Genomic DNA, 18,363 nt, shown 5'->3' with positions numbered 1-18,363 from the left:
CCACCAAATTTGCTCTCGAGTTTGCCCCCGAGTCTCCCACCGCGCGTAGCAAAGCAGGTATCAAATTTGATCTCAAGTTCATCTGTAGAAGAAAAATATGTGTCGGTACCTGTCGGGTACTCATTTTCTGATACACGACAAGTACCGGCAAGCCGGGGGCACAGTTGTTTCGGAGATTTTTGTATGTCTGCACTTGTGTATGATTCAAAAATTCAAAAAATTAAAAAACAAGAAACATGACAACTCAAAATTTAAAAAGTTAAAAATGCAAAAATACAAAAAATTAAAAATGCGTTTAAACAGTTTATTTTTTTTCAAATATTCAAAAATTTTAAAATTCAAAAATTCGAAAATTCAAAAAATTAAAACTGGAGTTTTTTTTTTTTAAAGGTTCAATGAACCAATTTTTCAGATTTTGCTTTTTGGGTGTTTTTTAATACCCCTGACTCAAGGCGGTTTCAAAAACACCCAAAAAGCAAAAACTGGAAATTTGGTTTATTGGACCTTTTCAAAAAAAAACTCCAGAAAAATTCAAAAATTCAAAAATTCAAAAAATCAAAAATTCAAAAATTTAAAAATTCCAAAATTTAAAAATTTATAAATACACAGCTGCAAAAATACAAAGATTCAAAAATACTAAAATACAAAAACTTAAAAATTCAAAAACTCAAAAATTAAAAAAAATTAAAAAATAAAAAAGTCAAAAATTTGAAAATTTAAAAAATTTAAAATACAAAAATTCAAAATCAGTTAAAATAGCTTAATTTTTTTCAAATATTCAAAAATTCTAAAATTTTAAAATTCTAAAATTCTAAAATACAAAAATACAAAAATTCAAAAATACAAAAAAGGCCGAACCTCAGATATTTTAATAAAAACGTAATTTTTTTAATTTTTCCAATTTTCATTTTTAATGATTTTTTTTTATTTTTTTCCTTTTTTTTTCATTTTGATTTTTTTAATTTTTTTGAATTTTAAATTTTAAATATTGTTTTTTTATTTTTTTTTTATTTTTTGTTTGATTGTTTTAAAATATTTTTAAATTTTTTAATATTTTTTTTAAGATTTCAATTTTTAATTTTTTTTATTTGCTTTAATTTTTTTTATTTTTTTATTTTTTTATTTTTTTTGAATTTGAAATTTTTAATATTGTTTTTTATTTTTTTTTAAATTGTTTTAAAATATTTTTAATTTTTTAATATTTTTTTCAATATTTAAATTTTTTATTACTTTTTATTTTTATATTTGCCTTAAATATTTTTTTCATTTTTTTTAAATTTTTTTTTTGATTTTTTTAAATTATTTTAATTTTCTTTAAATTTTTATTTTTTTTAATTTTTAAGTTTTTTAATTCTTTTTTATTTTTTTTTATTTTTTATTTTTTTTTTAAATTTTATACATATTTTTTTATTTTTTTTTTGAAATTTTTTCAATTTTTTATTTTTTTTTGATTTTGTTATTTTTTTTTAATTTTTTGTTAAATTTTTATTTGTTTTAATTTTATTTTTTTATTGTTTTTTTTTTTATTTTGTCACTTACATTAAAAAACAATTTAATTTTTTTTCTGTGCATGATTCAGTTTTCCGTGCATCATTCCATTTGCCGCAGTAGCAAACCAGCAGAATAACGGGTAGCAAAGTGAAATCCCCAAGAACTGAGAGAAAAATGGCTACCGTGACAGGTACCGCGGTGGGGTTGACGTCGGGTGCAAATTTGATTTGCTTCGATGTTTGCTACCCGCGCTGGAGATGCACTTATTTGTATTATTAGCCTGCTTAAAAAGGCTTTTTTGACAGATAGCCAAAGTTTCAAACAAATAAAAAATAAAGTAAAGCCGATTCGCGAGCAAATAGAGCATTACCTAACTAACGGACCTGGAAAATAAATGCAAAATTTCAATTTTGCCCTGTGAATGTGAAGGGGTATAAATAATGAGTTGGTTATTAAAGTTAGTTGGAAATTAAGTTTTTGCATAACTCTGGGAATAAGTTTCTTCTTTTTTTTTTCTGTTGCACATATTTTTATTTCTTTATTATGTAAGGCTCCATAGAAAATCTTACAAAAAGTGTGTACTTACGATTAGTCAGTGTGGTCTATCTTAGTGTTTCAAATAAATTAGAGCTAAGCTTACCAAATATATCCAATACGAATTAGTTTCAGCCGAATACAAGACATTTCTTTATTTGTTTCTCCTAGTTTATCTTTTATCAACAAGTGTTTTTTCTCCGATTCAGATCGTTTAAGCTTTCTATTCCATCATCAAAAAACCGAGTAAATAGGACAGTTTTGATCACATTCTGGTGCGACACCGCACGCAGTTCCTCATTTCGTTATCACTATTCAACCGTATAAATTATCTTTCGCTTTTTACCTCAATCACAAAGTGTTGTGTGTTGCTTGGTCTTATCCTAAATCTGTATAAGCTTCACGTATGGACTCTCTCTCGCTGACTCACCCAAATGCTTCCGCGCGGATTCTCATTTAAAAAAAAGCGTCTTCGAACGAGTCAAGCTCGGACATGACACATTCCTAAACTAATTGTTGTTTTATTTATGACATAAATGGAGGGGACAGGGGGATTACTTTGCACATGGATGTGTATTCTTTTCTCTTTATCATCTTTTAAGGTAACGAAATATATACACAAAAGAGGGAAAACAACTCAAAATGCTCACTATTTTAAGGGGATAACACTCTGCACTTCATTCATTCAAATGGCTTGCTTGCGGAGGACTATCTGGCCCTAACTTCTACTACTCTCTCTCTGGCTATTTTACAATTGCCCACAAAAAAAAACTTGATCCTAGTGTCCAGACGGCGGCGGCACCAGAGGTAGATTCGATGGAACATACTCGATAAAGTTGGCCGGGAACTGACCCCGCTGGCCGTGGCTTTCGCCAAACAGCCACTCCGCGTTGATTTGATGAAGGACTGTGATGAAGTCGTTCTCCTGTTGGGAAGACAACCATCATTAGGGTGATACTACTGCTTCAATTTAGCGTCACCAAAAAACAAATACTCACCACAATCGTCAGATCCTCGGCCGTTTCGGCGTTGAACGTGTACAGGGCGCGCACCTTTGGCGGGTTGAAGCTACTCGCGACGGGGCTGACGGATTTGCTGGTGCTACTTTGGGGCTGATGGTTATCTCCCGGCAGGGCTATCCTCACCTCGATGTAGTTGGCCGGGAACATGCCCTCGCAGCCTCGCCGGTCCCGCCCGAGCAGCCACTCTTCGTTGAGCCGCTTCAGCAGGTAGATCTTGTCGTTGGTCTGGAAGGAGAGCGGAAAGTATTTTTTTTTATTCCGATGTCTCTCAGATGTGTGACTAGACACAGTTTTCCATAATTAAAAATAAATAAAAACGTTACTTAATCCACCTTAAAGTGGTAGGTGCCCCTTCATTTTTTTTAAACAGGCTGCCAAAACCTAAAAAACTGGCTCATTGGATTTTTTTTTTCGATTACCAATCTAACGATAGGTCAGATGGTGATCATCAAAAGATGTGAGAAACGGTTACAAAAGATTGTATAATAAACATTTAAGTACTCATATATTTTAAAAGGGTTGCCAGATCCACCATATTCTGCAGCCATCAGAAGGATCCTTCAAATGCATTTCTGTATCATTCTGCATCGCTCGCTTTCAAAAGCAAAAAGAAAGAACACCACAAAAATCCATTATGAGAATATCTCTTGAATAAAAAGAAAATGTGGAAAACAACTTTTTTTAATTTTTAACCGTGGCCAGTCTTTACGAAGAGCGTGTTCTACTAGGATGTAACGATATTTTTAGCCTGTGTTAAAATAATGACCAAGCTTAGTAAAAAATATTTGTGGATAGATCGGAAAATCTCAAATATATGCTTTTAAATTATTTAAAATTGGTCTTAAGGAGATATTAGACTACGGCAAACACACAATTTATCATATAAACCCAAAATATGACCAAAAATCAATATTTTGAAACTTTAACACAATTCTGAGTACAGACTCAGAATCGGCGGGCAAAATTTTTGAATTTCGTTAGGGTTGTCCCATACACTTCGCCTTCTAGAGATAATTAAGTTGTATTTTTTTTAACCTTAAATCGGCAGTTACATTTGACTTTCTAGATTAAAAAAAACGAAAATGTTTTCTATCTCTTCTAAAACTTAAATTTGGTCGTAGAAGGCGTAGATACATATAAAAGATGGTTACTTCGACAGAGTTGCTTGGATAAGGCCAAAAACTTTCTAGAAGATATAAAAAATACCAAAAATATTCCTGAAAAATTAGGGTATTCTAAAACACCCTAATCGTGAACCACCCTAATTTTAAACCAAGCCAAATCCATTTTCCAATTAAAGTACAGGTTAGGTAACTGGGCTGAGAACGCAACCCAGTTACCGAATGTTGCTCGTTAACTGGGCTGAACGAAAATGATTAATAATTGAATAATTTAATAATTTAATAATTAAATTATTAAATAGTTAAATAATTGAATAATTTATTAATTTAATAATTTAATAATTTAATTATTTGATAATTTAATAATTTAATTATTTAATAATTTAATTATTTGATAATTTAATAATTTAATAATTTAATAATTTAATAATTTAATAATTTAATAATTTAATAATTTAATAATTTAATAATTTAATAATTTAATAATTTAATAATTTAATAATTTAATAATTTAATAATTTAATAATTTAATAATTTAATAATTTAATAATTTAATAATTTAATAATTTAATAATTTAATAATTTAAAAATTTAATAATTTAATAATTTAATAATTTAATAATTTAATAATTTAATAATTTAATAATTTAATAATTTAATAATTTAATAATTTAATAATTTAATAATTTAATAATTTAATAATTTAATAATTTAATAATTTAATAATTTAATAATTTAATAATTTAATAATTTAATAATTTAATAATTTAATAATTTAATAATTTAATAATTTAATAATTTAATAATTTAATAATTTAATAATTTAATAATTTAATAATTTAATAATTTAATAATTTAATAATTTAATAATTTAATAATTTAATAATTTAATAATTTAATAATTTAATAATTTAATAATTTAATAATTTAATAATTTAATAATTTAATAATTTAATAATTTAATAATTTAATAATTTAATAATTTAATAATTTAATAATTTAATAATTTAATAATTTAATAATTTAATAATTTAATAATTTAATAATTTAATAATTTAATAATTTAATAATTTAATAATTTAATAATTTAATAATTTAATAATTTAATAATTTAATAATTTAATAATTTAATAATTTAATAATTTAATAATTTAATAATTTAATAATTTAATAATTTAATAATTTAATAATTTAATAATTTAATAATTTAATAATTTAATAATTTAATAATTTAATAATTTAATAATTTGATAATTTAATAATTTAATAATTTAATAATTTAATAATTTAATAATTTAATAATTTAATAATTTAATAATTTAATAATTTAACAATTTAATAATTTAATAATTTAATAATTTAATAATTTAATAATTTAATAATTTAATAATTTAATAATTTAATAATTTAATAATTTAATAATTTAATAATTTAATAATTTAATAATTTAATAATTTAATAATTTAATAATTTAATAATTTAATAATTTAATAATTTAATAATTTAATAATTTAATAATTTAATAATTGAATAATTGAATAATTTAATAATTTAATAATTTAATAATTTAATAATTTAATAATTTAATAATTTAATAATTTAATAATTTAATAATTTAATAATTTAATAATTTAATAATTTAATAATTTGATAATTTAATAATTTAATAATTTAATAATTTAATAATTTATTCAAATTCAAATTCGGTTTTATTGGTGAATAATCAAGATACAATAAGTTCTTTTTTGGTACAAAACAGAGTTTTGGAGTTCCTTACAGCTGTGTGTTACATCATAATCCATTTTGGAACAGTTATTGCTTGTAAATAAAGGTGTTACCAAGAGTAAGAAAAATTAAAAAAAAAACTTACTAAACTTGCTAGGAAAAGGGGATAGAAATAGAGAAAGCTTAAAACTAGATCACAGTTTTTTATCCTTTATAGATGTGCTTAATCATTAATTCCCCGAGGGCTAGAAATTGCTCCGCCTTGTTACGGCAGCTCCGAAACCGCGTCATCATCTCCCCCGCGAGAGCAAAGAACTCCGGCAGGGTAAAGAGATCTTCCCCGGTGACTTCTTGCTGGGCCGCATTGCCGCTACCGGCCGCGACCACGCTGGCAAACGATCGCCCCCAGCCAGGAGGGATCGCTGGGTTGTCCGCTGGAACCGTACGCTGGCCAGCTGCAGGAACGGCTGCACTCGTACTTCGTTGAGGAGGGTGGGACGCTGCTGCTTTCTTCTTCCTCTTTTCCTGCTCCTCGAGGTAGGACTTGCGCGCGACGCATCCGCGGTAATTACCGGTATGGTTACCGCCGCAGTTCGCGCACTTTACGCGCGGCTTGGTTTGTTCTGCGTTTTCCCCCAAGTCCGCCTTTCGTGGCAGTGCGCACACCTCCGAGAGGTGTGACTCACCGCACTTCACGCAGCGGGGCTGGAGGTTGCAGTTCCGCGAGCCGTGGCCGAATTTCTGGCAACGGTGACATTGCGCTGCGTCCGTCGGATTTTTGGAGTAAAACCGCCAGTTTACCCAAAAACCGTCCAACGCCTTAGTCCGCCGCAGGTCTTGAATCTTGACGGTGCCGCGGTCGAAGTACAACAGGTACAGTGTGTGTGTACCAGTGACTGTTGTCTTCCGCGAGAGGACTTTTATGTCTCGCGGCGTTATTCCGGCACCCGAGAGGTGCTCCTTGAGGACGGAGGTCGGGCGGTCTTGGTACCCCTGCAAGACAATCTTTACAGCGGTCTTCTGCGCGGGGTCAAATGTGTAGAATTTGAAGTTTTTACGCTTAAATTTCTCCACAACCAGGTCGAAGTTCTTTTGGTCAAATGTGAACACTTGCACTGACGCTTTACCTAATTTGAGGCAGTACACGAGGCCTTCCAGCTGCTCGTCAACATCGTCCGCCAACGTGTCCAAAACAAAAATTGGTGGTGGTCGTCGTTCCTTTGGAGTAATTACTTTTTTTGGCGTCGGCACTTTTTTCCGTGCACGACCATCGTCGTCGTCGTCGTCGGTAGTGCTACCGTCGGTGTTGTTGTAGCTGCTTTCCTCGTCACTCAGCCTCGCGAACTTGTTACTGGTGGGAATGTTGGCGGATGTTGAAGCGCCATCGGTCGACGGATTGCCGGAAGTAGCTGAACGGAGCCTAATAGGGCTGCGATCCTGGACGCGGTAATTAGCGTGTAGTAACTTGGGGTCGAATCCTTTGGCGCTCACACTCCCCGGCGCGATGGCGGTCGACGCGGCGTTGGTTTGTTTACCTTTTTGCACACGGCCGGTAGACGAACTTCGCGGGTTTTTCGAGGCCGCACTCGAACTGCCACGGCCACGGCCGGCCCTTGGCATGCTGTTGGAGCAAACTCGCGGCTAATCACGGTAAATTACGGCGAAAATTTTCGAAAAAACGATGGAGCACTGAGCACTTGACTGCTGCTTGCACTCGTGCGTACACGGAGGTCGATTTAATAATTTAATAATTTAATAATTTAATAATTTAATAATTTAATAATTTAATAATTTAATAATTTAATAATTTAATAATTTAATAATTTAATAATTTAATAATTTAATAATTTAATAATTTAATAATTTAATAATTTAATAATTTAATAATTTAATAATTTAATAATTTAATAATTTAATAATTTAATAATTTAATAATTTAATAATTTAATAATTTAATAATTTAATAATTTAATAATTTAATAATTTAATAATTTAATAATTTAATAATTTAATAATTTAATAATTTAATAATTTAATAATTTAATAATTTAATAATTTAATAATTTAATAATTTAATAATTTAATAATTTAATAATTTAATAATTTAATAATTTAATAATTTAATAATTTAATAATTTAATAATTTAATAATTTAATAATTTAATAATTTAATAATTTAATAATTTAATAATTTAATAATTTAATAATTTAATAATTTAATAATTTAATAATTTAATAATTTAATAATTTAATAATTTAATAATTTAATAATTTAATAATTTAATAATTTAATAATTTAATAATTTAATAATTTAATAATTTAATAATTTAATAATTTAATAATTTAATAATTTAATAATTTAATAATTTAATAATTTAATAATTTAATAATTTAATAATTTAATAATTTAATAATTTAATAATTTAATAATTTAATAATTTAATAATTTAATAATTTAATAATTTAATAATTTAATAATTTAATAATTTAATAATTTAATAATTTAATAATTTAATAATTTAATAATTTAATAATTTAATAATTTAATAATTTAATAATTTAATAATTTAATAATTTAATAATTTAATAATTTAATAATTTAATAATTTAATAATTTAATAATTTAATAATTTAATAATTTAATAATTTAATAATTTAATAATTTAATAATTTAATAATTTAATAATTTAATAATTTAATAATTTAATAATTTAATAATTTAATAATTTAATAATTTAATAATTTAATAATTTAATAATTTAATAATTTAATAATTTAATAATTTAATAATTTAATAATTTAATAATTTAATAATTTAATAATTTAATAATTTAATAATTTAATAATTTAATAATTTAATAATTTAATAATTTAATAATTTAATAATTTAATAATTTAATAATTTAATAATTTAATAATTTAATAATTTAATAATTTAATAATTTAATAATTTAATAATTTAATAATTTAATAATTTAATAATTTAATAATTTAATAATTTAATAATTTAAGAATTTAAGAATTTAATAATTTAATAATTTAATAATTTAATAATTTCACAATCTACACAATTTTTAATTAAAGTATTTACGGATTAAGTAAAGGTATTAGGTATTAGACTACGATAAAAAAAAACAAACAAACTCGCACTTTTTCGCGTTTGGCAGTGTACCAAACTCGCAAACAAGACAAAATGTATGCAAGCTGACGTTTCTGCAAACAATTGTTGGCGAACAAACAACGCAGCCAAACTGACAAACTGTCAAAATGTGCGAGTTTTTTTTTTGTTTGCCGTAGTCTAATACATTCTTAAGTAAGATTTTTGTATTATTGAGTTTTATTTTTTTTAAGTTTAGGACTTTTGTTTTTGCCTTCCTAACCTCAATAAGGAAAGGCTATAAAATCACTCGAAAAATGAACTTCTTTATTTGACCTCGTAGACCCACCTTCACATATACTGTGTGTCTGGATGTGAGTCCGTGCACCGAAAAATATGCACACGATTATCTCCGGACTGGCTGAACCAATTTGGACCGTTTTGGTCACATTCGATTCGTCTTGAGGTCCCACAAGACCCTAGTTAATATTATGAGGGCTAGAAAAGTACTCCAAAAGTTATGCTAAAAAAACGACTTGGCTAGAGTTTGAAATATTGTAAAAAAGGGTGGTTTTTGTAAGAAAACCCAATATGCTATATATTGATTTGAAAGACCTTTCCAACGCGTTCAAAAGATTGGAGATCTGACAACCCCATCAAAAGTTATGAGCACTTAAGTGTTATTCATACACTTTTTTGAGAAGGATCTCAAATATTTTGACGAAAAAATTGTCCGGATCTTTCATGCGATCCATCGTTGGAAAGGTAATCAAAAGACCCTTCCAACAAGCCCAAAAGATTGAAGATCTGACAACCCTATCAAAAGTTATAAGTACTTTAGTGTTTTTAATGAACTTTTTTTGAGGCCGGAACTCAGATATTTTGATAAAAATATGCGAGGAAGGCACCAACCACCTAAAGGTGGATTAAGTAACGTTTTTATATTCAAATCATTTTTTTATTTTTTCCCCCTTCTAAGCTCCGAACTTAGCTTTGGAAAAAAATACAAATACAGTCCAGAAATTTGGCCAATCGCCATCACAAAACATAACTTCTTCCAAAAATTTACAGCACCATCAAATGAATTATAACTATTTTGATGTATTCCATTGATAAAAATCGAATCAACTTAGCAGAGGGCTGAATCTCTATATTTCTTTATTTTTTCAGGCTGAGGACTAACACCACTTACTACTCGGGACTAAGACAAGCTATTTCAGCTTAGCGATTGAAACTAAACTTCCCATAATTTCGCAGCCGGTCACCTGTTATTGGATTTGAATAAAATACACATAGTTTTAGCCAATTGAGAAAAGGAAAAAATGCCTCCAAAATGGCTCGAATTAAAATTATAAAAAATTACAGTGTAAATATAAATTATAACAGTTTGTCTGTAGATTTTGATGACTTGAATTTCGTACTCGATTTTTTAATGTGCTTATTTTTTGTTTTAATATTATTTGTAAATAATTTTATTTTACAACATTCACCGACAGCCGGTCTCAGAGATCCGTCCTGGCACACGCCCCGAACAAAAGTAAACTGTCGTAAAATGTTCCCCTTCATGGCAAAATATGGCGCCACAAATTAAACTTTCCATTTCGTAAATACTCACCCTAAAGCTGAGATCCTCGTCCGTCTCGCCGTTAAAGTCGTACATCGCCACACCGTACGCTTCCTGGTGCTCCTCCACCACCACCGGTTCTGGCACCGATCCAACCACATCTTCCTCGACGACGACCGGTGGCGGCGGGGGCGGAATGTTTGGCATCGGCAGCGACGGCAGCGAGTCCAGCGAGGACGATTCTTCGTCGTCGAAGGTCGAAGGTGGTGGGTTGGTGGGTGGTGGTGCCGCGGGTTTGATCGACCAAAGCGGCGGCGTTAGCACCGGTTTGGGCTTCAGCTCCAGATGGTGGTGGACCGGGGTGGACTTTTGGCTGCTGGTGGCCACGGTCTTGATGATGGTGGGCTTGGCGATGGTTTGTACTTTGGGTGCGACCGTTTTGCCGTTGCACAGCGGGTCGACAAACTCGGTTTCGTACAGCTTGCTGTTCACCGTGGGGACTCGTATCGTGGCGGAGCCGACCGGTGCGTAGTGGGCGTTGCTGTTGGTGGTTCCAGGCATTCCGAACGGGTCGGAAAGGTCCCACAGGTCTCGGGAGGATGACGAGGTTGAGATGGTGGTCGACGATGGGGTTGTGACTTTCGAGCGACGGCCGTGCTCCGTGACGACAAAGTCATCCTCGAAGCCACTTTCGGCCTGGGACATGTTGCCGTTGTTCGGGGACGAGTAGTTGGAGTCGGAGCTGAAGCTGTCCACGCTGATGCAGTCGCTGCAGGACTTTTGCGTGAACGTGGGCGAACTGGGCGGCGAGTCGAAGCTGATCAGCTCGGAGGTGGCCGTCGACGTGGTCGTGGCAAGTGAGCCGTAGCCGTTTGGCGGTGGCAACTTGGGTGGCGGCGGAAGCTTCATCAGGACCGGCTTCTGGGACACGGGCGGTTTGTTGGTCGATCCTCCGCGCTTCTGGCCGAACAGATTCGACAGGATGTTGATGGACTGGGCCTGGCCGGGCTTCTTCAGCGCGGGGACGACCTTGGGCGGGGGTGGCCTTGGCGGAGGCGCCTTCTTGACCTGGGGAGCCACCGCCGAGCTGCCAAACGGCGTGTCATCCCAGTTGGTGGCCGGACTGTACCGGTTGGCGGCCCTGTTGGACGATGCCTGCGGCGGTGGCGGTGCTGGCCGTGACGGAATCGTCATATTTCTGCAAATTAAAAGAAAACGACAAAGATTAATCACAAGTTCAAGGAAATCGATCAAAAAATTAGAGAGAGTGTGAGCGACGCAGACAACAAAAAAAAAAACAGCCCGAGGGTAGAGAGAAACCGTTGAGAAGCGTGAGTCACCGCGTGTTGGTGTCATAATTCGGTACGCACTTTGGGTTGAGCGAACGAACCAACGGTACACACCATTTTCTTTACATAATTTGTGTGATTTCGACAAGCGGAGCTCGTTCTTCGCGTTACGAACCTTGCGGTGGTAATAAGCAGCCAAGAAACGCTTTGTTCAATTAAACGGAGCCCATTAAGGGGAGAACTCTTTCCACTTCAAATGCAAACTCTAAACTGATTGCACGATGACACGCTGCTACTAGTTGGTTGGTTGAATGAAAGTCGCAGTTTATCTGTGCGAAACAAGGGAGTCCCAGAGGGGGAAAGGCGAGCGAGCGGGGGAGGAAATTCAATTCTTGATAACAACAACGGCGACGACGACGACGACGACGTTCTGTGCGGCGTCAAAATTGCCGCCCCATTCTAATGTTCTGGAGCAGGAGCACACTCACAGATGGTCATCGTCTAGTCAAACCGGCTGGATAACTGATAACGGTTAATGTGTCAAATGGTTTTAAAGTTTCAATGAATATTTTCAATTTAAAAATATAAAATTTGGTAATTCGGTAATTTCGGAAAACACCGTTTCAAAACATAAAATTGCAAAATAATCATTTTAACATTTCCCATTCAAATTCACAAATCGTCTCAGCTGTAAACTTTATGTAGTAGGCCTGGCCGCTGCACAGTGGGAAAAAAGGGCCTAAAAAATTACCGCAACATGATTTTGCGCAAACCATCGATTGCTATACACTAAAAGCTTCGTTTTGCGCCAGGAATAATAATCCGGTGAAAAATCGCACTGCACAGACCGGTGGTCGGAGTACAGGCCACCGGAAGATCCGGATTTCTCAAACAACTATCTGATTAATCTAATTGTGAACTGATACGCTTTCTTCGATCATAAATAGTCATGCAAAACAATCATAGAATAATATTAAATTATTTTTTGAGTGATTTAGAAATGGTCAAATCCAAATGGATTCTCTCCCGGAGTCTCTCCACTCTCAAAGCATAATTTATGCAGGCAAAGTGTCAAAAAGTGCGAGTTTGTTTGTTTGTTTGTTTGTTTGTCATAGTCTAATACCTTCTTTAGGTAACTTGCCAAGTTACCTTGGTCATTACAAATATCTCGGATTAGTTTTCAAAAGGATGAACAAACCAGTGGTAAACAAAGCCCTTCGGTATTCGATCTTCTTACAAAACACCAATTTGAAAAATGCTTGAGATTGTTCTTAGAAATGTCCTTCAAATGCTCTAAACTTAAAACCATTTAAATTTTGTTTTAATTTAGAAAAAAAATAAAAGAAATATTTAAGTTCACGGTGGTTTATGAACTCTTTCGAAAAATATCCCGAAATAAATGTATTAAACTATGTTATTTCCCCGACTTGCTTTAAAATATTTAGGCCAATACAAAATGTGTTCACCAATTCCGATTTTTAGCATTTTCTGCAATGATCTTTGACACTGGTCATGTCTGTAACATAACTACCTGCATCATATCGGAATTTGAGAATTCTTGGAGCCGTGAAATTTAGTCAGAATCGCACAGCACAACTATGTCTTAAGAACAAGGGTTCTGATTTTCAGTTCAAAGAAACCAGAAATCACGGACTCGGGATCATCCATAAACCACGTGGATCCCCCCCCCCCTCGTGGACAATTGTCCATACAAAAAAAAACGTTTTTGTATGGATCGTGGATCGTTCACGTGGTTTATGGATGGTCCCCTCATCGCCGAACGAATTTTAGCCGACTGAAACGCGCAACCATTCATGAGCGAACACGACTCGCTAGCTGCCAGCGACATGGTCAATCGCTTCACACAGATCGAATGTTTTCGGCAAAATTATCGTTAGATTACATTTTTAAGTCTCTTTCAAATTAAAATTTAATACAAATGATAAAAAGGAAGAAATGTGGATTTGTTAAACTTCTTTAAATGCAATTTTGCCTAAACTCCCCAAATCTGAAATATCCCGATTTGCTAAAAACAAACAAAACAGTCACATGTTTCGTTTAGAATGTGCTGTGGGAGCGTTCTTTTATTACGTAACGCACTTTTGGGGGAGCGGGGGTCGGAGGCCGTGTTACGCTCGATACATTTTTTTTTTAAATTTGTATGGAAATTTTGTTACGCAGGGGGAGGGGGTCTAAAAATCCTTTTTTTTTGCGTTACGTAATAAAAGAACGTTCCCTGTGAATTTTTAAGGCAATTAGTGCATCTCCAGCGCGGGTAGCAAACATCGAAGCAAATCAAATTTGCACCCGACGTCTACCCCATCGCGGTACCTGTCGCGGTAGCAAATTTGCTCTCAGTTCTTCGGGATTTCACTTTGCTACCCGTATTCTTCTGGTTTTCTACTGCGGCAAATGGAATGATGCACGGAAAACTGAATTATGCACGGAAAAAAAATTAATTATTTTTTTTATGAATAAAAAATAAAAATATTAAAAAAAAATTCAAAAATATATATAAAAAATTTAAAATAAAAAAAATAAAAACAATTAAAAATTTGAAAAATAAATCAAAATTAAAAAAAAATTAACAAAAATAAAATTTAAAGAAAATTTAAAAAAAATAAAAGAAAACAAAAAAAAACAATTTAAAAAAAAATAAAAAGAAATTAAAATTTAAAGAAAATTAAAAATTAAAAAATTTAAAAAGATTTGAAAAAAAAAAACCTAAAAACATTTAAAAAACAAAAAAACATTTAAAAAAATCAAAAGAAAAAAATAAATAATCATAAAATAAAAAAAAACATAAAACAATTTAAAAAATTCAAAAAAAATATTTTTTTTTATTTCAAAAAAATTAACAAATTAAAAGAAATTAAAAAAATCAAAAAAATTAAATAATATTAAAAAAATAAAAAAAAAATAAAAGGATTCAAAATTTTATTTTAATTAGAAAAAACTATAAAAATTAAGCTATTTAAATGCGTTTTTGAATTTTTGTATATTAGTATTTTTTAATTTTAAAATTTTCGAACTTTTAACTTTTTAAATTTTCGAATTTTTTATTTTTTTAATTTTTGAAAAAAATAAGCAAATTTTAGAATTTTAATTTTTTAATTTTTGAGTTTTTAAATTTTTGATTTTTTTAATTTTGGAATTTTTTAATTTTTGAATTTTTAAACTTTAAAATATTTAAATTTTTTAAATTTTTAAATTTTTGAATTTTTAAATCATACACAAGAGCAGACATACAAAAATCTCCGACACGCATTCAAAACTTTGCCCCCGGCTTGCCGGTACTTGTCGGGTATCAGAAAATGAGTACCCGACAGGTACCGACACATATTTGTCTTCTACAGATGAACTTGAGATCAAATTTGATACCTGCTTTGCTACGCGCGGTGGGAGACTCGGGGGCAAACTCGAGAGAAAATTTGGTGGGAATCAAATCGGGTAGCAAATGGTTTAACTTTCGACATTTTCGAAAAATGAAACTCTTTGAAATTTTCAATGGGATTAAAAAGTTTAATAAACTTTTAGCATTTCTAGTAGAGGTTTGCAAAAAAAGAGCGAACCGCTCAAAGATCCGGTTCACTTAAAAGAGCGAACGAACCGTGGCTCACAAAAAAGAACCGCGGTTCTTTTTCAAACTCCGGTCTTTTGAAAGAACCGTTTCAATATGGCATGGTTTTTGTTATAAATATAATTTATTGAATTTCCAAAAAATGTAGTATTAAATTTGTTTATGAGAATTGAAAATGCAATTTATTTCAAACATTTAAATGCTTATAAAAATTAATCCCAAAAGTAAATGATTTTCTCAACAAAATGAAATAAACTTTTCAGTGTGCAACTGATTGTTCATTTAAGTAAAAAACTTTAAAATTTTAATGAAAATAGAAGTCTTATGCACTGAAAACAAATTAAAAAGCTTTTTGAGATCGATCAAAAATATTTTGATTTTTGGTGAAATTCCGTTGTACAACCTAATGCAAAAGTTTTTTTTTTCGGTTTAAAAAAAGGTCATCGATACTTCGATATTTTGAAAATTAATGATTGCAAAACATCTGGGGATGTGTAAAATGCATTTTAAAACTTTTTTTTATTAAAATGTCATGCTATTATTTTTTGCGACTTTGACTAGAGTTGAGGGACATAAACTTAAAAAAATATTTGGTATGGCCAAATTTATAAAAGTCCAATGTGAAATAACTTATAAAATCACACGATTCTTGAAAAAACCCTATTTATTCAAATTTAAAAAAAAGAGCGAAAGAGCCGTTCAAAAGAGCGGCTCTTTTTAAAGAGCGAACGAAAATGAGCGGCTCCTAAAAAAGAGCGGTTTTGTCCACCTCTAATTTCCAGGCATGAACCAACACATGATTATTGATTTTGAGAGGGCCCACTTTTTATCGCAAAAAAAGCAGTTCTGAAAAGTACTTTTCAGCATGCACTTTTAGACACTGTTTTAAATTTTAACACTTATCTTGACGGTTAATAACATTTAAGCAGGGAAACAATTACATTATGAATTACAGTTTTGAGTACCTTGCAATTAAGATGTTTTGTGATTGGCAAGCAAATTCAAAACAAAAATCATTAGGGAGCGTTCTTTAATTACGTAACGCAAAAAACCGATTTTTAGACCCCCTCCCCCCCCGCCTCGTAACAAAATTTCCATACAAATTTTAAAATTTTGTATGGAGCGTAACACGACCTCCGACCCCCCGGGCTCCCTTGGCCCTAACCATATCCAACAATTGGAAAATTAATTTTAAATTGTTGTTCGACACCCTTTTTTATCATTGAGTTAATATTTTATGTTTGTATTATTGCAACTATGAACAAATTATAATTTTAAAAACTGGAACCACATTTTTTGTTACACAGACATTGTTCTTCGTGCAAATTTACTCTATCCAGTTAAGCTCTTCACCAACCTTGTGCTGCATTGAAACGTACTTTTTCAACTTTTTAAACGGTCGCAGCAGTTCCGGATGATAATTATGATGATGCTGCGTCTGAATGTGCTGGTGATGCTGCGGGTACAGACCATACGATATGGCCGATAAGATGTCACACATTTTTGCTCTGCTTTTTTTTTGCTATTGTTTGTATTCCATGCGAGAGATCTGAGGAAGTTACACTTTTGCACTCAACCGAGCTTGTTTTCAAGCTGTTGTTTCGCGCGAATCGCAAACACTTGGGAATTTTTCAGTTTATTTTTTCACTGGAAATCGTCGAGAGACTATCAGATCAGTTTCAGCTCGGGGGATGCTAATAAGCATTTAATTAGAGACCGAACGTGCGCGCTCGAGCACACCGATCCTGGCACTAGAACTGCTCTCGTGAAAATACGATTTTTCCGCAAATTTTCCACCGTCTTATATAGGTTTTTCTTCCCTGATTCGCAATTGGCGTCGGGCCGGCTGACGACGATGATGTCGCACTTATAAATATAAACTGCCACGCCGCGCCGTGATCCGAAACCAGAAATCGAGAAATTCGCGAATGTTGTTGTTTACCTCCCACCGGGAACGATATTTAAGTTGGGTGGCGCGTGCGCGGCTTGACCTTAACCAAAGAACACAACGGGCCGGGTTGTTTTGATCCGAGCGGGATTTTGCGAGAAAATGCGCGATTCTTTCTTCGCGAGGTACGGTTTTTGGGAAAAAAATAATGAACTTTGTTCATTGGCAATGGTGTCAACGTACCCCTGAAAGATTTTGTGATTACACTAGGTCAACGCCAAAGGGGTCAGCTATAAATCACGTGGAGACTTTTTTTTATAATCTGAGACCCCCTCCTCTTCTCTTCCTTTGTGGATAATTTTTCTTTGGATCGTGAACAATCGTCCAACCTAACTCCCCAGGTTGTAAAAAAATCATACTTTCAGCAGCGACTACAATTATCAGAACCCGAGATCTCAAATTTTCACTGCCATTCTTTCCAGCGCGAAATTCTCAGAACCGAGAACCGCCGGTCTCTATCTCGTTATAACAAAATCCTGAGTGACATTCTCTTTTTCTCAAGAAATATAGTGACGGTCACTATATCCTTTGAATCATTAAATGATAGTTTTTTCTATCACTCATTTAAAACCCTCCTGCTTAAATGTCCACGTGGTTTATGGATAGCCCCAAAACAATGAACTCTTATTTTGGGAACGGGTAAGGTTTGGTAATTTGCTTCAACAGAAAATTTATTATTTATCTTATATCAGCAAAAATGGTAAAAAATCGACTTTATTCACTAAAACTAAAAAATTAAAAATTTCAGTGATGACCTATACTGCACCTGATCGCATAAATGTCCCATATGCATTTTCATAACTTTTAAGTTATTGATGCAGTTTGGTTCAAAATCGTGTGCTCTTTTATGAGAGCATATAACATCCAGTACTTTGTTCTAGAAATCAGGAGGAAATCCATTTTTTTCGCGAGAACTTAACACATAGCATTATGTCTGAGACAAACTTCAAATGCGTTTTTCTCAGCTTGCTGTTTTTGCAACTTTTGGTAC

At 32.0% G+C, this 18,363-nt stretch overlaps 1 protein-coding gene across 4 annotated transcripts in view; it reads right to left on the bottom strand.

Annotated features, from left to right (window-relative positions):
- Nucleotides 1–1,989: 1,989 nt before the first annotated feature.
- LOC120431563 (SH3 domain-containing protein 19) overlaps nt 1,990–18,363 on the bottom strand; it is a 39,897-nt gene continuing 23,523 nt past the window's right edge. For 2 of the 4 annotated variants that reach the window (XM_052709860.1, XM_052709859.1), the window contains exons 2-4: nt 10,607–11,753; nt 3,024–3,272; nt 1,990–2,950 (exon numbers count right to left, since the gene is read on the bottom strand). In XM_052709860.1, the coding sequence (XP_052565820.1) occupies nt 2,804–2,950; nt 3,024–3,272; nt 10,607–11,749 (1,539 nt within the window). In that variant the 5' untranslated portion in view covers nt 11,750–11,753 and the 3' untranslated portion in view covers nt 1,990–2,803. Of the gene's footprint in view, nt 2,951–3,023; nt 3,273–10,606; nt 11,754–16,781; nt 17,172–18,363 lie in introns of those variants that run through there. The other 2 variants (XM_039596670.2, XM_039596671.2) reach the window with 2 other exon arrangements.

The sequence above is a fragment of the Culex pipiens genome, chromosome 3 (assembly GCF_016801865.2).
Source record: "Culex pipiens pallens isolate TS chromosome 3, TS_CPP_V2, whole genome shotgun sequence".
In the NCBI taxonomy this organism is placed as follows: domain Eukaryota; kingdom Metazoa; phylum Arthropoda; class Insecta; order Diptera; family Culicidae; genus Culex; species Culex pipiens.
This window is presented reverse-complemented; position numbering and strand designations above follow the sequence as displayed.